The sequence below is a fragment of the Calliphora vicina genome, chromosome 2, assembly GCF_958450345.1.
Source record: "Calliphora vicina chromosome 2, idCalVici1.1, whole genome shotgun sequence".
Lineage (NCBI taxonomy): Eukaryota > Metazoa > Arthropoda > Insecta > Diptera > Calliphoridae > Calliphora > Calliphora vicina.
This window is the reverse complement of record NC_088781.1, coordinates 18,462,622-18,490,008: the sequence shown is the minus strand read 5'-3', so window position 1 is coordinate 18,490,008 and position 27,387 is coordinate 18,462,622. Positions and strand designations below refer to the sequence as shown.

Below are 27,387 nucleotides of genomic sequence, written 5' to 3'. Positions count from 1 at the left end.
AAATGGTAGACAAAAACAAATACATAATGTTTGGACTGAATGTTTTTCATTTTTATAAATATTGAGCTTTTACAAAATGAAATTATGATAAAAAAAATGTTAATGTAACACAAACTATATTTGAAATACTATATAATTATTAGTATAGTGAAAATAAGATAAATATAAATTATAAATAAAACAAGTATTACAATTAAAAGTGAACACAAAAGTTAATATTAATAGGTGTTTTAGTTGATTGCTAAATAAATTTAAAGTAACAAACTTAAACAAATAGGAATACATATATTATTTAGTATGAAATAATTAGTTTTAGTATTTTTACTGATAAGATTAAATATTCGGAAATAGTAAAAATTACATATAAACGAACAGAGCTATTAATTGATGTTTAACATATATGTACCTACTATAAAAGCTTTGTCAACGAGTGTGATAATTGTTTAACAGTGAAATGTATAATAAAAATTTCCGAATAAGGACAATACGAGGAGACGCACAACAAAGTTCGTTCAATTTAAAAAATTGTTTTAAAATAAATAATAAATGTAGAGCTTCTGCACTTTTCGTACGATCTGTACTAAGCTTCAGAAATAACAATAGAAATGCAGTTAATCTTCCAAAATTTTAATTGCAGAAATGTCAGACGGCTGCATGTTTGGCGACCCATTTTTCAATTTTGTTAATTTTCCAAATATACAGGTCTGTCACACATTTCGGTCGGAATAGTTTCAAATCCGTAGTTAATATTCCGAGCGATTTTGTTTTAAATTATTCAGATTCCGTTTTATTTTGTTAATTCCCAAAGGATTTTACAGTTTTTAAAACTGTAAAATACCCGAGGTTTCCTACTTAGAGGACCCCTGGCAGCGCCCCTAGTGAGCCCATGAGGTCATCTTTCATCTTTGCGTAAGTCAAATTTCATTCAAATCGGACTAATCGTTTAGAAGTTACAGATTCGTTTTTTGATATATTCAAAAGAAGAAAACCATTTAGATAGGACGAAGGCCTTCTAATTAAAAACATTTTACTGAGCGAGGCTTTAGATAAAATAATTCCCATTTAGATCGGACGAAGGCCTTCTTTTTAGATATATTTAAAAAAAAATTACTGAGCGAGGCTTTAGATGAAATAATTTGCAAAAAAAAATTTTCAAAAAATTATGTAATATGCATGTAATATGCATTGTGAATTATTTCATAATGATTTAAGTCCCAATTTATATGGAAAATTGTATGGGGTTATTTAATTTTTTCCTGGGGAGTTATTTCACGGTACCGTTAAACTTAACATTATTTCAAAAGACTCACAGATAGTTAAATAAGCGATTAACATTGACTCAAAACATCTTTAACGGTATAACGATTTGTTATTCAATTTCGCTTTAGGTTTAAGTTACAGTTTATATCGAAAATATTTGAGATTAAAATGTTAAAGATGGCTTTGCATTAAAAGGCATTAAAAAGCAAATAAATGTTTAAAATTAAAATATTACCATGCTATGCTCATAGTAAGTGGCAATAATCATTTTATAACCATTATTATTTCATATAAAATATTAGTTAAATATTCTATTTAAACCTGAACCTTGAAACTAATGTCAAATTGTTATCTTCATCTATAAATGTCATATTTATCGGGTCATTATTTAATTAATCTTTCTCAAAACTATTTTACGAAATAAACTTGCATTTTACTACAACTGAAAGTGCTTAAGAATGATGACAACAAAACTAATTAAATACCTAAAAAACCGACACCAACTCGTGCAGAATAAAGATTACCCCAGACCTACTGAAACTTATGTACTACTACATATCCTTTTTATAAAAGTTCTCTATTTTTAATTTTTTTTGCTAATGGCAACAAAAAACACACTTAAATACACATATGACACTTTAGCTATGACACACACACACTCCTTCATTCACTCATAAAACATAAAAAGGACTTTGAACGTTAGAAAAAAAAATATATGTAAGGACAAATATGCAACAATAGAATGGTTGGTTAGACAGACAGACATACATAGATAGATACTACAATATATAAAACGAGTACAATGAAATGTTATTAGGAGGTTAATTAGTAACACATTACGAAAGATACGATTAGAGAGAAGATATAAAAAAATAACAGCAAGGATATAAGAATATCAATTTTACACCATTTCCACTTTTCTTCTTTAAAATTACATCACTTAGAGAAAATACATAATTGTGATATGATCATAGACATTTTTAATATGGTTACAAGTTATTTATTAATATATAGCCACTGTAACCATTTATATATTTGCAGAAACCATTTTATGTTACAAATACCATTTACAAGACTGCTGTATTAAAATATATGATATGTCTCTCTTAGTTTATGATAACCATAATTTGAGAGCAACATGTTATGATATAATCCTTCCTTATGGAGTCACAAATATATATTTGATTACTACAAATATGTAAATTATTGCAATATTCAAGAGAATGTTAACTGTAACATAATATCATAACATATTCATATAAACCATATTATGTTACAATTACCATTAACATTACATGGATTTTAGAGCAACATTATATGTTAATATAATCTTTCGTTATGTAAATGATTGTCAGAAACATATACAAGGTGGCGCAAAAGTAATCCCCCTATCAGAAAATGCTATAAATTTTGCGATTGCACCCTAATGTCAGTTCTGTTTTGACATTTGTGTAGTAAACACATGCGAAATACACGTTAATAAACAATGTTACGCTACACTGCTCCAGAACGCGGAATATTGCTGACTATTTATTTGACCAATAATCGGTCGGTGACTTTGGCACAACGTGAATTTCGTCGCAGATGAGTGATGAGGCCATTTCCATCTTAGCGGGTACGTAAATAAGCAAAATTTACGCTTCTGGGGCACTGAAAATCCGCGTGTAACCCACGAAGAGCCATTACACCCGCTCAAAGTCACTGTATGGTGTGCTGTTATCGCTGGAGGAGTCATCAGACCTTTGAATGGTGAGCGCTACAGAGCAATGATCAACGAGTTCTTTTTGCCGCAACTTGATGAATTGGGATTGGAAAACATGTGGTTCCAACAGGACGGTGGAACGGCACACACTGCACGTGCCACAACCGATATGCTAAAGGATGCATTTCCCGAGCGCCTAATCTCGCCTGATTTGACCGGGTTTATGTCAACAAGCCTCAGACTCTTGCAGCTCTTAAAGACAATATCCGTCAAGAATGTGAGGACCTATCGCCGGAAGTTTTGGCCAAAGTGATGGAAAATGCCATAAAAAGAGCTCAAATGACAATCAACTGCGGCGGCGGCCATTTACATGACATCATATTCTCGACTTGATGTAAAACCAAATAAGACCAAATAAAAATAATCCACAAGAAGAATCAAAGTTTTTCATTTTTTTTTTAATTACAGCCAAAAAAACATCGGAGTTTACTTTTGCGCCACGTACCTGATTATTCCAAACATATAAATGAACATTAATATAATATCGTTAGCTTAGTGTAGAAACATGTTAAGTCACTTTTCACAAATTTTATAAGTTATATAAAAATGTAAATCCTAAAATCCTTTGCATTAAATATTTTTGAAATCTGTTAATGCAGTTTTATTACTCATTTGGTTTGATTTATAATGATAAATAATCACAGTATGGAAAAAGTGCACTGACATTTTTAAGTGGACTTAGCACATTTTCTTATAACAATTTGATACAGTATCGAGATGATCGAAATTTAAAATTTTTTTTGGTTGAGATTAAATTATTAAACTATTAACACTGTCCAACAGAATTTTTGGAACAGAATAGCAACCCTATTATTATGAAAGGACATGTAGAATAAACTTATAGTCCAGCTGTTCTGAATTTTTTTACAGTGTGTCAAAGTTTTAATTTTTTGAGCACCATACTAAATGAAAAAAATGTTGAAAGTTAATGTCTGAGAGAATTCTTATTGTCAGAGTTATATTGTGAAATTTTATGGGGATCATTTTTGTGGAAGATCTTAACATTCTAGCTCCTCTCATTAGGGGTAAATTTTACCCTTTTTTGGAGAAAATCAAAAAAGTCATTTCAAAAAGGACATAAGGATTAAAATATTCTACGAAAATTTTTGCCGAAATATTTTGTATTAAAATCTCAATTTTCATAAAAAGTGGACTTAGCTTGTTTGCTCACTAAGCTAACTATATCGTTGCAGCAATCATATGAATGATTACAGTTGTCATAATATTGTAATTGTAAATATTGTAAATCATGTTAAAAAAGAATTGGTTCTATAATTCCTTTATAAAAAAAGAAAGGCAACCAAAATGCTTACATATCTACCCCTAACAGCGAAAATAACTTAACCAACCAGATATACAATTTTCGGCATACGATGAAAATCGATCATTTTGGTTTACTTACATTTTCAGTAAATATTTCATAGGTTTTCTGAGTGCTGTTACGGATATATAGCAAAAGCTAATTTTAGCTTAAGCTAAATTTTAGCTTCTTTTATAAAGATTTGTGTTTTGCATTTATGATTTTTCGCTGATAGAGCCTGATGTAAGGACTCATTGATTGGTTTAAAAATCGGGAGAAATTATTATAGAATTCTGAAAAAAAGTAGCCAACAAAAAGGAAAGCAATCAAAATGACCCTTTCACATTATGCAATTTAGTTGCACAAGTCTCTTACTAAATGTGAAACGGGTCTTACACATCAACTCATAATAGCGAAAACAGCTTAACCATCAATATATACGATTTTTGATATTTGATGAAAATCAATAACTTAGAATCTTTTATATCAACATAAATCTATCAAGAGCCTTTACGATTTTATAGCAAAAGTAAATTTAGCTTAAGTGTATGTACATTTTTCGTTTATCGTCTTCAGTTTTGTGTTTTGCTTTTAAAAACTGTAGCTATAAAATTCTGGATAAAGTAGCCAACAAAAAGAAAGAAATGCTTACATGGACACCAAAATGCGAAAAAGGCTTTTGCATTTAAGATTTTTCGCTGTTAGTGCTCAATATAAAGAGGCAGTTTGGTTTAAGAACTTTTAAGGGCGAGGATTTATCCAAAAGCAAAAAAAAAAATTGAAGCCGTGAGACATTGAACCACGATTTTACATGTCCGAAATGATGTTGAACGCTATAAAAGAAAATAATTTTTGCACCGAAGCGTAAGCGATCGTATGTGAATGCCGGACAACCAGGCCGATTCGATACCAAAACAAATATCCATGGCGCTAAGGTAATTTTCAGTATTTGGTGGTAGCAAGAGGGTTCTGCTGAAATCTGACCTGACCATCACAGGGAACCTGAAGCGTGCATTGGCTGAAAAACGCCCAGAATATGCGGCCTGACATAAAACCGTAATATTCTTTCATGACAACGCTCGGCCACATGTTGCAATAACTGTTAAAAAGTATAATATAATCATATATGTAAATTATAGCTTATATGATTATATTATAGTTGTAGCACAAGCATATTGTGTACCAATCACCTAGACGATTGTATGCTAGACTATCAATCTGTGGGTTGCGGGTTCGATTCCCGATAAAGACTCTGGGAGTATCAAAAAAGGCTTCGTAGTTTGCGTTTGTTTATAAAAATAAAATATTAACCATGTTATGTTTCCAGCTCAAACATAATATGATTATTTTAAAACTTATTATGGTTGTAGCCACATGATCATATTATTGTGATCATGTCATGATTAGAATGTTAACAAACACATGTTAACAAACTGCGAAAATTGAAAAATGCTGTAGAAAATCAGTTATTATTGAAATAAAATATATTTAACCATAAAGTCGTTTGGGACAAACACTTATGACTGCGTAAAACATAGCATAGTTGCCGCAACCATGTATTTTCTCTTTGTGTGTGAAGATTTTTTAGATATTGACATTTGAAATGCTAAAACTTTATTTGGAAATGGTGCAAATTAAAAACTATAAACTTCTAAATTATGGTAGTATTTAGTTATTGTTGTTAGGTTGTTAGGTTGTTGTAACATAGAACACATTATAGAAATGATAAGCTTAAAGTGTTATTATTAGTATACTAAGTATAAAGTAGTTGGAACATTAAATACAAATAAATATAAACGAGGACTAAATATTATTATTATTATCTAATGGGACGAGACACACTATATTATTTCTTTATAATGAAATTTATATAATTTTCTTTTCATTTAAACATCAGCAACTACTACTGCGACTACTTTAAAGAATTTTTTTGGGTGTTTTTTTTTGTATATTAAACATATTTTAGTAGTGATACTAGTATTTAGACATCCCACAACCAATGAAAATGTTAAACAAAATTTTCATTTATACTAAAGTAGTGGGGAGTAGCAGAAGTAGAAGAGTTAGTTTATTACGTACAGGCGTCGTTTCAGTCGGATCAGTTATAATTTGAGGACGTTGTAGATCACGGCGCAATGTTACCTAAAGCGGGAAGTAAAAAAAGAGCAACATACAATTTATAAAAGTTAAAACATAAAAAAAGATAAATAATTGCAAATTAAAAGTTAAACATAACAAATTGGAGTTTTAAATAATAAAAGGGTTAAGAATGTAAGAGGTAATCACAATTGGAGAATTTGGAGTATTTTATAAATTGAGCTTATCATAAGTTATCTAGAGTATTTAATTTTAGAATATACTATTTCCACATGCATCCCAAATAATATATAACAACAGATTTTTGATCTTCGTTGTAAAGTTTCCACAGAGCTTGGAAACGCAACGGATTTTTCAATATGGGCTACCGTTATCCGTCAAATATCTCTTCAGTTCGAGTAGTGTTATCTCTAAAATACCGTTACACTGTTGCTGTTATTCTAGAAATAATTTTCAAACCTTTGTTTTCAATAATTAAGTTTATTGAAATCTACAGCAGTTGAAATATAAAACAATACATGCTTTTTCAACTTAGTTTAGTTCTTTGTAAATTTAATTAATAATTTAATACAGACCGTTACCGAATTAAGCTTAAACACCGTTAGCAAAATAATCTAAATTAACGTTACCATTACCATTACCAAGGAATGGTTAGTCAACCTTGGTTTTGTTTTATTAATTTTAAATCGATCTTATAAACGTGTGAATCCAATCATTAGCGACCAATTTCGATATCAAGTCAAATTGTTCCAAAACTGATATTCTCAATTCCCTTTGATCGCTTGACCATAAACTGGTATCTAATCACTCAGTATATATCGAATAGTATTTAAACCAATTTAATTAACATTAAAATGTGTTGCCATCAACTGTGATTACCCTTAATAATAAAATGTTTGTGGATAAAACGGGGTTTTGTTTTTGTGTTGTAAAAAAAAGAAAAATCAAATTTTTCTTTTCAAGGTTGGATTTGTAAAAAATAAGCATTTAATTTTAGTAAAACATACCATAATACTTAATATTTTATAATAAATTTTCGAGAATAGCACCCTGGTAATGTTAGTTTTTGTGTTTACATATTTTTTGAGGTTAGATTTATGTATATTTGGTATTTAGTTGTTTTGGGGATTAAAAGTTTATTAAATTGTTTTTTATGTCACACACAATATGTATATAAAGATCAATATTTTTTTGTACACATTTATTTGAGATAAAAAGTGCATATTTAATAACCACCATTTAGTTAGTAATCCATCATCTACATATATTAGTAGGGTTTAACAATTTTTAGTTGATTTTGAATAAAATTAAAGACTCATTCAAGTATTTGCATATAATTTTTAGAGTCTTTAAGAGTTTTATGGTAGTTAATTTTGTGTGTATCCCTAATAAAAATAAATACATAGTTCAGAGTTGAAGAACACTGTTCAAATGTTTCAGAAAATAGTTTCTAGCAATTTAATACGAAGAAAATAGTATTCCTTATTTAAAAAACAACCTTAAGCTGCTATCAAAATAAGCTGAAATAGCTTAACTATACATAGAAAACAGTTTCGTTATGACTAGAGATGCCAAACGGGGAATCCCGTTTTTCATAAATAAATACGGGAAATTGTCATTTTTGTGTGCCTTTTTTATGCATTTTGACATTCTACATGCCCGAATATCGCAAAGTGATGTTCAGCAAAGTTGTTAAGCGCAACTCCTGATACAACATAGTTAATAAAGGAAAACGGTATTTTTGGTTTTCCTAGAGTGGGGCTCGGGAAAATCAATTCTTCACATTTTTTTTAAGTTATCTAACAAACCTCAATTTAAACCCTCTTCCAACGAAATTGATTTTATCTCAGATGAGGAGCTCGAACAAAATGAAAATATTTCGATTGCTCAAAGGCTAAAAGATATTATTAATAAATGTAAAAAACCGAAATAACAATATCGATACGAAGTTATAATGTAGATTTGCAACTTACAAAAGAAATAGATCACTTTATTTCAGAAGGAACAAGAGTAAAATACTTGCAGATTTGTTATAAGTATTTGCAAACGGTTTTGCCAATATGAAAGATGTTTTTCGGCAGCAGCATATGTCGGAAACAAAATTCGTTCCAGAATGGCAGACGAAACCATAGATGCAATAGTATGCTTTATAGTGTCTAATAAAAATTAATTGCTAAATAAAAAATTTACTTTCAATTGTAAAGACATAATTATGTACGTTTCTTTCTTATAATTTTCGGGATTTTAGATTTCTCGAAAATCCCGAAATCCCGATCCCCGGGATTTTCAAAAATCAGTCCCGATTAGCATCTCTAATTATGACAAATGAATGATAAAGTTACATGATTTTAAGTAGAAACATATTTTTGGTTACTTTAATCGAATTTAGTACAACCGAAAAAATATTTCGATGTCATGGAATCATAATATTGTTGTTGTAACAGCATTGTTTGCTGAGTTGACTCTATTTGAACTGGGGTCTGAATATTCGGTTGTTGCAACTGAACCCGTTTTCCCTGTGCACTTTTTAGTCTTCTTGTGTAATCCTAGTTCAAACTTTATATAAACCAGATTCTATATACATATTTTTTGTTGATTTAATTTATCCTTTATCTTCCGATTTCCAAAAATCGAATCCAACAAATTTGTAACTTAAAAAGTGTGTGTTCATTAGAGTGGATCAAAGCAATGTATTGACCTAGTATTGCGTATTAGATGATAGGATTATTAATAAAACATTACTTCGGGACCTCGAGGTGCAGCTTCCGGCGATCTATATCTCCCAATATAAATACAATAACCTTACTATAAACTTTCGAGAGAATCGGTTCTTAATTGGTCATAGTTCATAGTTCATAGTCATAGTTTTTTTTCGAAACATTAAGAAGTTGGTATCGAACCAAAATTATCGGAAGATCCAACAGGATAATTTTAAGAGATCTGGTGAGTATAAACTTTCGAGAGGATCAGTCCTTAATTGATCATACTTCCTAATAAGGTTTTCTTTCGAAGATCACTTATGCAGGCATATACTACTAATTCATTAAGAAGTTGATATCGAATCAAAACAATCGGAAGATCCAAAAGGAACATTTTAAGAGATCTGGTGGGTACAAATTTTCGAGAGGATCGGTCGTTAATTGGTCATAGTTAATAATAAGGGTTTCTTCCGAAACTCACTACTGAATCATTAAAAAGTCGATAGCGAGACAAAACAATCGGAAGATCCAAAAGGATAATCTCTATTTTAAGAGATCTGGTGAGTATAAACATTCGAGAGGATCGGTCCATAATTGGACATAGTTCCTCATAAGGTTTTCTTTCGAAACTCACTTATACAGGCTTATACTAGTTCATTAAGAAGTTGGTATCGAAGCAAAACAATCGGAAGATCCAAATGGAACATTTTAAGATATCTGGTGAGTATAAACTTTCGAGAGCTAATTGGTCATAGTTCCTAATAATTAGTTTTTTCCTAGACTCACTTATACAGGCATATACTAGTTCAATATGAAAATGATATAGAGACAAAACAATCGGAAGATCCAAAAGGATAAAATATATTTTAAGAGATCGGGTGAGTACAAACTTTCAAGAGGATCGGTCGTTAATTGTGCATAGCTGATAATAAGGGTTTCTGCCGAAACTCACTAAATCATTAAGAAGTTGGTATCGAAACAAAACAATGGTAATCTCTATTTTAAGAGATCTGGTGAGTATAAAATTTCGAGAGGATCATACTTCCTAATAAGGTTTTCTTTCGAAACTCACTTATACAGGCATATACTAGTTCGTTAAGAAGTTGATGTCGAGACAAAACAATTGGAAGATCCAAAAGGATAATTTTAAGAGATCTGGTGAATTGGATTTTTAACATTGGGTGGTAGCTTTCTGTTTTTAAACAAAATCTGGTGAGTTTAATAATGGATATTTTTATATTTTTTCCAAAGTGCATATAAATATATAGTTTTTAAAGTGGAGGCTTGAAATTAAAATGTTTTAACATGAAACATGCTTAAATTCAAATCTCAAACTCTCAATTATTAACAACTTATTTATATTATGCAAAAATATATTGGTTTTTACCAAAAATAACGAAAAAAAAATAGAAAAACTACAAAGAAATTAAAAAGAAAAAATTGTAATTCACTTAAAGAACCAGAAAATGTTGGTTGCAATAATAAGAGGAGAAAAAAATCAAAAAGCTTAAAACAACTTAAAGAAAATCTTACATTCAAACGTTGGGATTTACTCCTACTACCATCCTTTTTACTACTACGTGATGTTTGTGTGATCAGCGATATTTGACGTTGTATCTTATGGGTACTACTATTATCAACTTCATGACCAAAAGCAGTGGCTGGTTTAGCAATGATCTGTTTGTGATTATTTTTTTTTATATATTTTTCAAGGATATTTCGTTTTAAAAATTTAAATAAAAATATTTGGTTTGTTTTTTTTTTGATATTAATTGAGTCAGTGTTAAAAGAAATTAGGGAAGCCAGCGGTTAAAGCAGCATTAAAAAAGAGGATAAATAAATAAAAAAAAAAATAGAAATGTTTGTTTCAGTGTTAGTTGGGATTGATTGTTTAGTTTTAGTTTTCTATAAAAAAAGGAATATTGTTAAAATATTTGTTCTTTTGGTTAAAAATTGTAGGTAAAAAATTTGTATTTTTAGTCATATAAACCTTTACTATGCACCAATGTTAAAATACTTGTAATGTTTTGTTTAGTTTTTTTGTTTGTTTATAATCGTAAAAAGTATTGGGGTTAATAAGGTAATTGGTAATTTTCCCACTTACCCTAGCCTTGATGAGATTCTTAGTGGTCAATGCTAATGCATAATAGGTAAAGAACAGAACGATTGGATTAAGGAATGAGTCAGCTTTGAATTGTGTATCGTAAACAATAATTCTAATATCGTTGGCACACGTTGATGTTATAAGAGGCTCTAAACCAATTAATCTGGAAAAATATTGAATTAAAGAAATCAATTTAATAATAATCTGGTAAAAAAAAACATAGTAAATTAAAATCCTTATAAACCTTATAAAGATTATTCAAATATTTAAACCCTTTTTATGAAAATTAAAAAAGAAAATGCTTAAAAATGCTATTTACCTGGCGGTTAAACTTGTTTTGTCTAAATGGTCTTGCATCCAAGGAGTTTGATATGCCACTATACAAATGGTATGGGCCACAATCACCACCATCACCAAACGTAACAAAATGGCAAATTTCCTAAAACAGTAATAAAAAAACCAAACCAAAACAGTATTATATTTTATAGTACTTATTGTATAATTTGTGTTTATCTTACCTTTGCAATGTTTGGAAACTTGCCCAATATGATCCTGATAGTAGAAATATTAAAAAATAAAAACCACCTGGTACACTTGGTCTTAAGACAGCCGAAAAGAATAATGTGGCCAAACAAAATAGTGGTGCTGTAAATTTAATCATTGTTAATTTATTTGTTTAAATATTTATTGAGTACCACTTACATATTTTAATTAGGCCATCGAAATTTGGCTTATCACTGTCTTCTAGTTGTTGTTTTCGCCCGACATCATTATTAACCTTAACCGCTGTTAACTCGCCAGTGCCACTAGCTTCCAGCGATTCCTCGATGTCGGCAGCATCAACATTGCCATTCTCGACTAGCTGTTCGACTTTTTGGGTGATTTTTTTCGTCACCAAATAGACAACTAAAGCAGTTATGAAAACAACAACTTCTGGTACTAGCCATTCAATAATGGCAAGAACTCTGGAAATATAAAATATATATAATATAAATCATCTTTTTGTAATATACAAAAAAAAAAAGAAACAAGATATATAAACAAAGTCGGGCTTTCGGTTTTCTGGGACTTCTTGTTCGTTTTTAAACATCGGGCGGACGTTCATTTTGTTCCAAATTTTGTTTAGTTAGACCGATTTTGACGATTTTCAATACCAAACATTTCTGATCCTCTAGGTCCTATCGCGCTTTCAATAGACAGGCGGAATTTCATACTTTTGTGAGTTTCGATGATTTACAAACGGAATGACAAATTCATAGAGTTCGACCGAAACTGTTTTTTTCACACCAAAACTGTTCAAAAGTATTAATAATTTCCGAAAAAAGTAAGCATTTTAATTTTAGAGTTAATTTTAAAATCCATTTGGCCGAAAAAAGTAAGCATTTTAATTTTAGAGCTCATTTTAAAATCCATGAGGCCGATTTTAGACCTCATCCGAAACCGAATATTTGGTCGAATTCTACAAAATCAATTCAAAAAATAGAAACGAAACTTTGAGGAGATAAAAATTATTCCGTAATGTACATCGTATTTCTAAGTCCGACTTAAAAGAAAGACAATCTAGTTGAGGTGAATACATTGAAGGGTAAAACCATTAATAATAAGATAACAGAGACAGTGATCTTCTTTCAAGTCAATCCTCTCTAACAAGTCGAAGTTGTTGGCGTTAACGGGAAAGGAGTTTCTGCTAGTGTCTGCACACTGCTCAGAATTCAAAAAATTCTTCTATACCGGGTCGCTTAATGTAGTTAACAAATCAAAGGTATGGTTCAACAAATCCTGAAGCTAGTCAATCTACTATAATGCAAACAAAACAGAAGGTATTTTCTACACTGATGTTTGACTAATGGGACATTTTATAATTTAATAAATAATATAGATAAATTTCCTATACGATATGAGGTATATTTTTCCGCCCTGATTAGAGAGACGGGATGATCGTACCACCTCTAGTCAGGTAATAAATGATGACAACATTAAGAAACCAATAATTAATCCCATTAGAAATTAGGGAATTTGACTTGTGAAAAAGAAAAGGTAGTATTATATATCAAAGTGATGGAGATTCTGTCATCTTTTCAAAAATGTAATTAAAAAATTTATGGAATACTTTGTGATTTATAGACCTTTGGATATATTTGCAATAAAAAAAGTGGTATGAAAAAATGCTCTTTGCAAAATTCTGAATATATTAGGACATATAAAACAGGATTCAATTATTTCTGATTTCAGCTATGCGATTAGAGAAAATTTGGAGTTAATTTGAAATTTACATAAAAAATAGGTCGAATTTAGAGGACTCTGATCCTGCGCAAAGTGGATATGATTCTGAATCAAGAACCTTGAATCACATCTGGTGGAATAAGTTTTAATAATGGCTTATGGATGAGGTAATATTCAAGAATAATACCGAACAAAAAACAAACAAAATTCCCCAAGAATTTTCTTGTGTGACAAAAGAAGCCAATCATTTGTGACAGCAGGTACGATAAACACAGAAATATATATTACGGAGTTAGTGTTTATAAAAAAACCGACTTCGAAAAAACCGGTTTAACCGGTTAACCGACAGAAAATTTTCCAAAAAAGGATCTATAAGATGCAATCGCACTTCTTCTTAACTGTCATTATTTGAATTTATAAATCATATAATAAAAATAATGCATTAACAGATTTCAAAAATATTTAAAATCAAGGATATTTTTTCTGTAAAATTTCTGAAAAGGAACTTAGCACGTTTGTACACTAAGCTAACGAAATGATTAATAAAATTAAATTTTAAGAACAAAACGCGCACTACTGAAGTCAAATTTATTTGGTAAAATCATAACTAAGTTTTTAATAAATTATTAGTTGGATTTAGTCTAAACTTCTAGAATTATGCGGAATTTAATATTAATTTTTTAATAGTTTCATTATGTGCAATTGATTCTGAAAAAATTTTAAACTAATCGTTTAGAATTATTGTAATTCATAAAAATTTTTATCTAAAGAGGTTTATATTGTATATCAGCAGTTTAGGTTTCAAATCAGACCAAATGTTTGATATAACCGGTTTATAAACACTATACGGAGTGTCTACAAAAACGGCTTTTACCTTTCTTAAAACAGCACAGAGTGCCTTCATATTTCTGGGACGATTTGGTATCATGCCACTATAGAAAAAAGCCCCTGAGCACTGTGGTTCCAAAGGAAAATCTAGGTGGACAAAATTATTTGGCGTTCTTTTTATATAGAATAGGTGTCTCCGATTCCAAAAAAAAAAATTAAAGGATAAATATAAAATTTTTTTCAAGTTACAGTAGGGTCTGGATATATAAAAATCATTAATAAAAAAACTTAAAACAATACGTTTTCATGTGTTTCTGAAACTAAATTTTTAAAAAGATCTGTATTTACTATATTTGAAGTTGCAGTAGGGTTTAGATATATAAAAATCAATAATTTAAAAAAAAAATATTTCTAAAATTTCCATTCCGTAAAAATTAAAAAAAAAGTATTTCGGCGGGTGCTGGCGACTACAATTTTTTTACGACGACATTCCCCAGAAGTTTCTTTAAATCATGTATATAGTCATTGGACGGGCTTCGACGATCTTTTTTTGGCAATCTATATAATATTCTTAGAAAAAAATATCAGTGTATTTGAGACCCAAGTTTAAAGGACTATATCAGAAAAATGGAGAGGCCCATAAATATTAGATATACACTTAATAAAGCCTATATCAATGCTTATCTATGTTTTGAAGTGTGAATTTCTATATGGTAAAACAATTGAGATATATGTAATTTTGTCAAGCAGTAAAATAATAAAAAAATTAACGAAAATATGATTGAAAATTTTTTGAACTTCTGGCGCTTCTCTCGAGAAAACGAAATGTCCAATTGTAAAACCACTTCGTTTTTCCAAATTCTGAAGATACCGATTTTTAAAATGTTGTCCACTTAGATTTTGATTTGGAACCACAGCGCTGAGTGGTATTCAAACAATAATGTAAATTTTGTAATTAGGAAGGCAAATCCAACCAACTGTCCAGAACTTCGGCCTGTGGAAAGGTATTGGGCTCTTGTAAGAAAAGAATTAAAGAACCAGGACATGTCCGATTTTAAGCGTAAGTGGACAACCTCGTCTCGTCTCGTTTCGGTAACGGTATTTTGGCTTATTTTGATAACGGTATTTTAGCGGTAACTGTATTTGTTGTTATTTCGGTAACGATAACGTAACGCTAACGGTAATTTCATCCCGAATTAAATTAAATTACTAATAAAATTTACAAAAATTAAAAATAAATTGACAAAATATTTAAAGAATATCTCTAACGTTATTTAGATGTAACTCTAGTTATGATTATATCATTAAAGATAATTGCAGTTATTTCGGTAACGGCAGCTTAGCGGTAACGATAACCAAACTTGCTTATAATACATAAATTTAAAAAAATCCAAATAATATGAATTATGTATGTATGTACTCACTTTAAGTTTTTGAACCCAATAAAGCCGACATGTCTCAGCAAACGTTCAATCACAGTACATGTGCCAAAACTGTCGCCTATGTCGAGGGCCAATGTAATTAAGAATACGACGACGATGATACCATAAATAAATGTTCCATTAACATGCAAAAGAAAACAATAGAAAATTAAAAAAAAAAAAATACAAAAGTTTCAATTAGAGTAATGGTACCCAAAGGGTCCAGGAGTAAGAGATTTTTGTATACATATTCATGGAAATTTATTCTAGTATCAACGTTGGTATGATTTTTATTTTTAAACATGACAGACCGACTAAGTGACTACTACTTGACTTACCCAATACCAAAATAATTGGTAGTACTACACGTTGTAGTGTAAGGCAGGCGTAACTGAATGCCATTGTGTTGGAGTTATTATAGTTGTGTTTTGTGGGTTTAGATTTGGATTTGGGGGTGTATACAGGAGAAAATGGAAGAGATTACTCGTTGTAATTATTTGACAGGATTTACTGCTGTATTAATTACAAAGTAAGCTGCCTAATGTTTAGCAGTCATTCTAGCAGAGAACAGCAGCAGCAACAGTTTTTTAGCTAAAAATTCAACATAGTTTTGATTTTCGTTGTTGTATATAATTATTATTGCTATAGGACAGGAAACACGATCTGAAAAGATTTATAAAATATAGGAAAAATTAAAATTTTTTGTGTTTTAAAAATTTGATTTAAAGAAAGATATAATAATTTAGTTGAATGAGCAATTCTTATTCTCCAAATGAAAATATGTAGCTGGTTTCAAATGACTTTTCCCTTAGAGTCTTTCAGCTGAATGGACTTAAACAAGGTTGTCAGAAATACAAACTCACATTTGGAAAATTGATTTCCCAAATTTATGAAAATGATAGAACGGTAAAAAATAAATTAAATAATAGAAGAACAAAATAATTTCCAAAGAGTTCTGAACTTCTGGCGCTTCTCTCGAGAAAACGAAATGTCCAATTGTAAAACCACTTCGTTTTTCCAAATTCTGAAGATACCGATTTTTAAAATGTTGTCCACTTAGATTTTGATTTGGAACCACAGCGCTGAGTGGTATTCAAACAATAATGTAAATTTTGTAATTAGGAAGGCAAATCCAACCAACTGTCCAGAACTTCGGCCTGTGGAAAGGTATTGGGCTCTTGTAAGAAAAGAATTAAAGAACCAGGACATGTCCGATTTTAAGCGTAAGTGGACAACCTCGTCTCGTCTCGTTTCGGTAACGGTATTTTGGCTTATTTTGATAACGGTATTTTAGCGGTAACTGTATTTGTTGTTATTTCGGTAACGATAACGTAACGCTAACGGTAATTTCATCCCGAATTAAATTAAATTACTAATAAAATTTACAAAAATTAAAAATAAATTGACAAAATATTTAAAGAATATCTCTAACGTTATTTAGATGTAACTCTAGTTATGATTATATCATTAAAGATAATTGCAGTTATTTCGGTAACGGCAGCTTAGCGGTAACGATAACCAAACTTGCTTATAATACATAAATTTAAAAAAATCCAAATAATATGAATTATGTATGTATGTACTCACTTTAAGTTTTTGAACCCAATAAAGCCGACATGTCTCAGCAAACGTTCAATCACAGTACATGTGCCAAAACTGTCGCCTATGTCGAGGGCCAATGTAATTAAGAATACGACGACGATGATACCATAAATAAATGTTCCATTAACATGCAAAAGAAAACAATAGAAAATTAAAAAAAAAAAAATACAAAAGTTTCAATTAGAGTAATGGTACCCAAAGGGTCCAGGAGTAAGAGATTTTTGTATACATATTCATGGAAATTTATTCTAGTATCAACGTTGGTATGATTTTTATTTTTAAACATGACAGACCGACTAAGTGACTACTACTTGACTTACCCAATACCAAAATAATTGGTAGTACTACACGTTGTAGTGTAAGGCAGGCGTAACTGAATGCCATTGTGTTGGAGTTATTATAGTTGTGTTTTGTGGGTTTAGATTTGGATTTGGGGGTGTATACAGGAGAAAATGGAAGAGATTACTCGTTGTAATTATTTGACAGGATTTACTGCTGTATTAATTACAAAGTAAGCTGCCTAATGTTTAGCAGTCATTCTAGCAGAGAACAGCAGCAGCAACAGTTTTTTAGCTAAAAATTCAACATAGTTTTGATTTTCGTTGTTGTATATAATTATTATTGCTATAGGACAGGAAACACGATCTGAAAAGATTTATAAAATATAGGAAAAATTAAAATTTTTTGTGTTTTAAAAATTTGATTTAAAGAAAGATATAATAATTTAGTTGAATGAGCAATTCTTATTCTCCAAATGAAAATATGTAGCTGGTTTCAAATGACTTTTCCCTTAGAGTCTTTCAGCTGAATGGACTTAAACAAGGTTGTCAGAAATACAAACTCACATTTGGAAAATTGATTTCCCAAATTTATGAAAATGATAGAACGGTAAAAAATAAATTAAATAATAGAAGAACAAAATAATTTCCAAAGAGTTCTGAACTAATTAGATAGTAATACATATGTATAACAAAATTGAGATATTTATGGAGTTAGGCCTTTTAGCTTCTGACACGAAATATTTTATTTAATTAACTACTTGTCTCTTTTTTTCTTTTTTCAGCATTTAATCAAAATTTATTTTATTCTCATTAAAATACATACATCTTCCTCATACTAATTTGCAAATACATATTACCATAGTCCACTGTAACAATTTTTTAAATACTTTCAGTGATTTAAATAGCAAAATAATTGAAAACGAAAAACCAAACACACACTCTCACCAAGAAGTTCAAGGACGACTGTTGCCAAAATCGTTAAAAAAAACTTTTTTTTTCATACCCTTAACCCGTTTAATTTTTCTATTTCAATTTCTTGAAGAAATTCACTTACTAAAAAAAAGAAACAACTACAATTTACAAGTAATATGCACAAGGAAAGTGTTAAGAAATGCAAACAAAATAAAAAAAAACGAAAAAATTAATGTAGAAAATAAACGGTTGAAAAACGAAATGTGTAAAATAGCAAAAAAGCTTTTGTGACTATCCCACTTCTTCAATTTAAACACACGGAAAGTACTTAAACACTTATAAAATGCAGTACTGTGGAAATATTATTTCATAAATGAAAGTTGTAAATTAAAATCACAAACAGCATCATCTGCTAAAGCTGTGTTTAGATTAGAGTTCGGCAGTCATAGGAACCAGGAATAAAACGATCAACTATTCAGATGTACATAACACGAATGAGAGCAAAACTATTTAAAATTATCAAAAGGGAAACAAATCGCAAATTGTATATAAACAAGTATGGGAGCTATATTCGGCTGTGCCGAATCTTATATACCCTTCACTAGTGTTTATAAACCGGTTAACCGGTTTTTCTTCGAAATCTCGGTTTTTTGCGAACCGGTTAATTTAAAATGTTGATTTTCGGTTAACCGGTTTATCCGGTTTTTATCACTCGGTTAACCAGTTTTTAAAATTAAGAAATCTCATGGTTTTGTGTATTTTTTATATTCATTGTACAAACATTATTGGTCTGATTTGAAACCTAAACTGCTGATTTACAATATAAATAAATAGTAGAGGACGATGAGTTTACTTAAAAGCTTGAGTTTACGATGAGTTTACATAATCAAACTATAAAAATTTAATTCCGCAGAATTCTAGAAGTTAAGCAAAATCTTAATAATGATTCATTATAAACTTAGTGATGATTTTACCAAACGTCAAGTTGAATTTGATGTGCATACCTTCTTTCAATCAATTTGACTTCATTAGTGTGTTTTGTTCTTAAAATTTAATTTTATTATTCATTTCGTTAGCTTAGTGTACAAAGTCCTTTTCAGAAATAACAACGTTCCAAAATCCATAATTTGAAATATTTTGAAATCTGATTCCATATCAGAAAAATTTAATGAATAAACCAATAATTAAAACAAGTATATTATATATTTAGTAACATATTTATACTCAATTCCATTTGACTGACATAATAATTTTGAAATTTTTACAAAATAAAATGGACTTAGCACTTTTGTATATTCATAGGTATTTAATATTAACCATTCCTGACTACTAAAAACTACAAATTTTAAAGCTGAATATACTTTATTGGACATTTTATGTTTTCTACATATATATGACGGTTAACCGGTTTAACCGGTTTTTTCGATGTCGTTAACCGAAAAACCGGTTTTCTAAAAAAGGCCAATTTTCGGTTAACCGACAAACCGGTTTTTTAAAAAGTCGGTTTTTTATAAACACTACCCTTCACCAAATTATACATAAAAAAATATATTTTTTTAATATTTTTATTTAAACAAAATTAAAATTATTTTTTTTAAATTTTTTTTTCCAAAAAAAATTTCGAAATTTTTTTTTTAATTTTAAAAAAAAAAATTTTTTGGAAATATAATTTATGACAAAAAAAATTCGGGTTTAAAAATATTTTTCCCGAATTTGACCCATTGTAGGTCCAACTTACTATAGCCTTATATACATCGTTACAATGGACTTTGAAATATCTATCATTAGATATCCATATTGTCTATATTAATGACTTAGTAATCCAGATACAGATCAAAAGTAGGGCAAAAATCGAGGTTGTCCCGGTTTTTTCCTTATATAGCAACCGAGCCGGAAGAATTCCGGACATATTGATGTATAAATCAGGTATTTAAGTTATTTGGGGGCTACGGAAAGTTGATTTGAACATACAGACGGGCAGACGAACATGGATATATCGACTCCGCTATCTATAACGATTCAGAATATATATACTTTGTGGGGGCAAATGAAAAATGTAGAAATTACAAACGGAATAACAAACTAATATATACCCTTGCCAGTCATGTCGAAGGGTATAAAAACGGTCGATGGCGTAAAACGCCTACGCCAACCACGATATTTACTAATGTTCTGTTTGTGCCGACCACTGGTTTAGATCAATGACAATCAAACACAGTCCCAGGGCACGAACATTAATCGGTTTCTCACACAAATACAACACGAACGAAAAAAAAGACGCCAATATATTCTCATTTGATGCGTCTCTATTTAAATGAGAATCGCTAGCAACCGAATTAAATATACGTTGATTTTGATTTCTTGGATGACGTTCGTGTTGTGTTTATGTAAAATGTCGAATAATATTAGTGCCCCGGGGATTAGCCGCTAGATAATTTGGGTGCAAATTCGTCATATCTTGAGAAAAATGTCGTCAAAGTGAATTTTCAAAATCTTCAATAAAACTTAAAAAAATATTCTGTGTGACTTAAAAATACGGGATTTACAAGAGATAATGTGAACTTATATGCCATTTTGAAGGATATATATATTTGTCATTTATTCTCACTTAGTTATTGAATATTATAGTGTAAACAATAACGTTTTTTTGCTTCGAAAATGTCGAATATTGTGCCAACAAAGCGTGATATGCGGGAAGTTTTGCTTTACTTCTTTAATTTGAAAATAAGTGCCGCTGAAGCACACCTATTTCTCACCAAAGCTTATGGTGAAGGTTGTCCACTGGTATCAGCGAGTGAAAAAATGTTTGTGCGTTTCAGAAGTGGTGATTTTTACACGAAAGACAAAGGTCACCCAGACCAGTCAAAAGAGTTTGATGACCAAGAATTGGAGGCATTACTCCATGAAGATTGTTGGAAAACTCAACAAGAACTTGCAAAATCAATGGGAACTACTCAAGCAGCAATTTCAAAACGTTTGCGAAAAGCTGGATTCATTCAAGAGCAAGGAAATTTCGTACCATACGAATTGAAGCATGTCCGAAATGACGCTATAAAAGAAAAATGGATCCATTACGATAACCCGAAGCGTAAAGCTACGTATACACGGTTGTCAGATTGTCAGAAAAAGGCTCAGAAAATGGTTAACACAACCATGAGAAACATATGGTTGTTTATTGAACATTTTCTGACAACTTTGTAAGAATATGACAACCATGTATTAGAGGCCTAAGAGATCGTATGTGCAGCCCGGCCAACCAACCCAATCGACATGCTTTGTATTTGTTGAGACCAAGACGGTCATATCTATTATGAGCTGCTGAAATCTGACCAGACCATCACAAGGAACCAGACCGCGCCCCGTCCGACTACTTTTTGTTTTGATCAATGCAGCACACTCTCTCTGGGATACACTTGGAACACAGTATCCGATATTGGCTAGATTCGTTCTTGACCTCAAAACGAAATCGTAAAGATTTTATACATAATTCGGTTGCTCTATTTTGGACTCTTCAAAATCAATCACTTACTATTTTGTTATCGATAAACGTGAACTCTGGCATAAGAAAGTTTTCGATGTAAATGAATCCAATTCAACTCAACATCAATAAACTTTGCTTTCAAAATTGAGCAACAGGATATAAATTTGAAATCGACATAAATTGCTCGTAAAAAACATAGACTAGGATAGGTTGAGTAGAGTGAGCGTTGTATGACCCATACCCATTTCGGGTATACACATATGCCCATGTGGGCACGTTGCGGGCTCTTGAGGAAATGTTATTCTCCGTTTTTCGGTAGCCTATAAACCGTGGTCAGCTAGTTTAAGAACCTAGTTTCCTCACTGTAATTTCTTAGTTCTTTCCAATCAGAATTCTTAAGATGATGCAGGTTTGGCATAAATTCCCAGCCCAAATGTTCGACTCTACTTCGAATAAAGGCAGGACAGTGGCACAGATAATGTTTCACTGTTTCGTGCACTTTTTCACACGCTCTGCAGATCATGTTTTCAGATAGACCGAAATAGTCATTCCTTGGGGTTTGACTATCCGTAAAAATACGAGTTGGATTATTGTTATCAATCCTGTTCAACCATTTAATACCATCCATAATCGCCATGATCTCGGCATGGAAAACAGTATTATGATCTGGTAAACGAAAGTATTTATCTATATTTCAGCTTATTTCGTAAAAATCCATTCCGGTTTGGTCCCCTATTTTTGAACCATTTGTATATACAGTGAGCGTCAAAAGTGAGTAAACACCAGTGAATTCTTTGATTTTTTTAAGATCATAAAAATCATTATATTCCGACTTAAATCTTCTTTTTTCAGAACCGATTCTATTACTCAACTCAATCTCCATCAAATCGAAACTTTTAAATTTTAATCGATGGATAGATTTTAGGATTTTTATTATCTTAAAAAAAAATCAAATAATTTTTGGTGTTTACTCACTTTTGACGCTCACTGTAGATCGTTTCCTTGGCTATTCCTTACACTCGTTACTTCATCCCATTCTTAAATAGACTTACTTTCAAATATAAGACAACTTAATGAAGAAATAATTGTAAATTTGTACAAAATTTCCTTTGGGGAAAAAATTCAATTTGTACTCAAAATCTCATAATGCCCGATTTATCCCCATTTTCTTAACTTTACGACAGTAAAACAATTTTAAAAATACTTAAAATATTAAAAAATTTATATGGAAATTGTTATGAAAACATTATTGTTAGAATTTTGTCAGTATCATAATGTTCAGAATACAGGTGTTAATCTCATATTTTCCCCATTTCATTTTCTTCCAAATTATTTTGATCATTAAATTCTATAACGCCTCTGCCACAGAGCAAAACAAAAATCAAACATCTCAACTCATGAACGCTCGCACTCGAACATAAAAACCGTAAACGTAGTAAATTAGGTGTGTTGTGTGCATTTCATTGTTGCTTCAAATATTGCACAATTTGTAGCAATGCACAGGGGGGCTGGCTTTCAAATTTTTACACCATTCCATTGTAGAACTAAATATACAAACTATTTCTATACATTGTCAGCAATTGTCGTTAATTCAAAGGCAGATGATGACTGTGATGCCTACGCTTTAACAAAACAGTTCAATTACGATGATACGGGGAGAATAATAAAAGTAAAGTTTAATTTTCAATGTTCCGAAGTGAATCGTATTCCAGAGAGAGCGTTCTGTATCGATCGAAAAAAAAAGTAGTCGGACGGGGCAAGGTCTGGAATATAAGGCGGGTGAGGCAAATGTGGCGCATCTAACGATGTCATGATGTAATATTACGATTTCATGTCTGGCCGCAAATTCTATGCATTCATCGGCCAATACTCGCTTCAAACGAATCATTTGTGTTCGGTACAGGTTCCCTGTGATGGTCTGGCCAGATTGCACCCTTTTGCTCCCACCAAATACAGAGCATTACCTTAGCACCATGGATAATTGGCTTTGGTGTCTATTCGACTGGTTGGCCGGTCATCACATACGATCTCTTAAGCTTCGGGTTATCGCAATGTATCCATTTTTCATCGCAAGTAATGATTCGGTGCAAAAGCGATTTTCTTTTATAGCGTTCATATAATTTTAACGAAATTCGCTCACATTCCTGTTGTTTACATCTGAATAGTAGATCGCGTTCGGCGCCTGGTGTTTATGAGTGCCGACCACTGGTATAAAGCAATACTGTCGAACAATTCAGATTATTTCGGCATTTTATTAAAATCAGCTTAAGCTAATTTATGTTAGTCCCTGCATTCACAGACACTATTTTATGTTTCTATTTCACTTTTTGCTTTTACAATTATTTGTTGCTCTCATAATCAGAAAAATATCTAAAGCGAAAAAAGGCACTTTTCGAATGAATATAAAGGTTAAAACGTTAAATGGAAAATGTTGACAATTTAAATTGTTGCTAACAATTTAGCACACCAGGCTCAAAAGAAAAACTACATAAAATTGCAGTCGGTCGGTCTGTCAGGCACCCAGCCAGTCGCACTCACATACACTCATTCACATGGAAATATATACAAAATTTCAATTCTTTGTAGCTTTTCACTTTTTTTTGTTTGTTTTTAATTCGCTGATTCCAACTAATGGCAACGACGGACGGCAACATTATGTGGCACAATAAAAGAGAAAATAGTGTAATAAAAATATAAAAATGTGAATGAAACACTGTATATATGTATTTGAAATACACATTATTTGATTTGGATTTTCGCATGCACATAAAAACAGAGGAATGTTGAAATAATGTTTAAATGTACTTAGTATATTGCAATAAAACATGACAATTTTGTTAAATTTTATGTCATGACATTGATATTTAACAAATTTATTATGAAAATTAAAAAAATAAACAAAATTGTTAAGCGATTCGAAGATTGAATATTTTAAATTTAAAGAAACTTTTGCCCAATTCACAATCGGTGTGGTAGCGTTGTAGAGTTGAAACAAAATATTTCGAAACAATTGGGCAATTTTATTTTATTAAATTTTTGTTCAATAAACCTTTCATAAATTAATATTGGGTGTATGTCTAAAAAATGCGAGATTTTTTAAAATTTTAAGCTTTGATTTTGAAACATTTCTACAATATAAATTTATTCAATGTATTGACTATTGTTAGCTATGACCTTTTGGAACTTTCTGACAACATATGGATACCGAGCCAAAAGAACTGCTCATCTTTTGGGCGCCCAGAACAATTCAAACCAAAGATAGATTCAGAAACAAATAGTAGTGGGACGGGGCATGGTATGGACTATAAAGCGGGTGAGGCAAAACTTCTAAATAGTTTTCCAAATTATGTAATATTACAGTTTCATGTCTGGTCGCATATTCAGGACGTTTTCGGCCAATGCTCGCATCAAACGAATCAGTTGTGTTCGGTACAGATTTCAGCAGCTCATAATAGATATGACCCCTTTTTCTCATACCAAATATATAGAGAATTACCTTAGCGCCATGGATATTTGGCTTCGGTGTCGATTCGGCTGTTGTTCTTAATACTTGCAGTTATATTAAAATTTTAGTTTTAGAGACTCAATAAATATGTAATATGTAATTAAATCTTTATTTATTAACAAAACTCAATCTCATTTTCAGGGTTTTTTAAATTTGTCATTCTAAATAACAAGGTGTAAAAAAACCAAAGGGTATCCCGCAATTCCTAAAAATTGTAGTGAAAATCTCAAAAATGGTATTTTTTACAATTTTGCTTATAGGGTCCACATTTCCTTAGGGGCTGGGAAAATATTTTGGGGATTAATAGGGAACACATTAAGGTTTCCAAAGCTGCTTTCCGTTTCCTGATCCCAGCTTTGGGATTTTAGAACATGTGGCCCAAAGTTGAAATTTTGATAAAAAAATAGGTCAAATTCCGAAGGGCGTATGGGCGACATATTCGAAAAATTGGACATGTTTTTTATACCAAAATGTTCTCCGTAAAGATACCTCACAGAAAATTATAAAATTGTTATACAGTGGTTGACAAAACAATGGAAACTTTTCCAAATATTTCATTAATGGCCTAAAATCTGAAATACTTTTATACTTTATACTTTTATTAACTTAATTTAACAAAAAACAAAGGACATAATTAATTAAATTCTAAAAATGAGAAAACAAAATTAAAAGATTTCTTTATTACGGCATTGACAAAACAATGGAAACTTAGGTATTATTTTAACAAATATGGTCTAAACTTTGCAATAACTCAATATTTTGTTGGGTATGCCTTATTTTTTATAACTGCTACACATCGACGATGCATTGAACCAATTAAAGAGTCAATGGTCTCCTTTGAAATATTTTACCATTCCCTTATAACCGCCTTCTATAAATCTTCCTTCCTGGTGTAATTTTGGGTCCTTATTTTACGATCTACAATTTCCCATAGATTTTCTATGGGATTGAGATCTGGCGATTGGGCAGGCCACTTCAAAACACGTACCTCGTTGGATTGTAACCACTCGGTTACAACCCTAGAGGTGTGTTTCGTGTCGTTGTCGTGTTGGAATCTCCAAACTAGGGGCATATTTTCTTCAGCGTATGGATATATAACATCGTTTAATATTGTTCTGTATCCTATACCTGTCATGGTATCTTTTATAATACGAATTGGGCCCACACCTTGCCCTGAAAAACATCCCCATACCATAATATTGCCACCGCCAAACTTTACAGTCTTATTTGTGTACTTTGGATCTAATCTTTTTCCCTTTGGTCGTCTTACAAATGTTCTCCCATCACTACCTCTTAAATTGTATTTGGATTCGTCGGAAAAGAGGACAGTATTCCATTTCTGTATCTACCAGTTTAAATGATCCCTGGAAAATTGTAGACGAGCAGAACGGTTCTTTTAAGTAATGAGTGGTTTTTTCACAGGACGATAGCAACCAAGACCAGCCTCATTTGCCCTGCGACTAACTGTTCGGGTACTTATTTCTAATTTTAGGCTATTAACAACCACTCGAGGAGTTATTTAGAAAAATAAATTGTGAAAAATTACCAGAATTTAAAAATAAAATAACTGTAAACAGGATGCTTTTTACAACAAAAATCTACTATTTTTAATTTTTAAATTGAAAATCGTTTATTTTTAAATCCATAATTGATATTGCTCTGAAATCTTTTGTATATTATTGGCAATTTAATTGTCTAATTAACATTCGGTATGAAATTACGCCCTATATTTTCAAAAAAGCGGACCAAGCGGTCATACCGCAGACACTGGAGAATACTCCTTTCCAAAAAAATTTGTTTCTACCCCGCTGTGCGATGGAACACATTTACCATAAGCTTTGGTGAGAAATCGGAAATTGTTTGGTGACAACGGGCCCCAAATTTAAAAAGGTTATTTTAGAAACATGTAATT

The 27,387-nt window shown here is 31.0% G+C and overlaps 1 protein-coding gene across 1 annotated transcript in view; it reads right to left on the bottom strand.

Annotated features, from left to right (window-relative positions):
* Positions 1-27,387, bottom strand: part of Piezo (piezo) — a 154,177-nt gene that overhangs the window by 29,746 nt on the left and 97,044 nt on the right. Inside the window, exons 3-10 of the mRNA XM_065499391.1 lie at positions 17,617-17,941; positions 16,245-16,357; positions 16,033-16,085; positions 15,698-15,802; positions 11,925-12,187; positions 11,741-11,867; positions 11,542-11,661; positions 11,223-11,385 (exon numbers count right to left, since the gene is read on the bottom strand). Coding sequence (XP_065355463.1) covers positions 11,223-11,385; positions 11,542-11,661; positions 11,741-11,867; positions 11,925-12,187; positions 15,698-15,802; positions 16,033-16,085; positions 16,245-16,357; positions 17,617-17,680 — 1,008 coding nt within the window. The 5' untranslated portion in view covers positions 17,681-17,941. The remainder of the gene's footprint in view (positions 1-11,222; positions 11,386-11,541; positions 11,662-11,740; positions 11,868-11,924; positions 12,188-15,697; positions 15,803-16,032; positions 16,086-16,244; positions 16,358-17,616; positions 17,942-27,387) is intronic.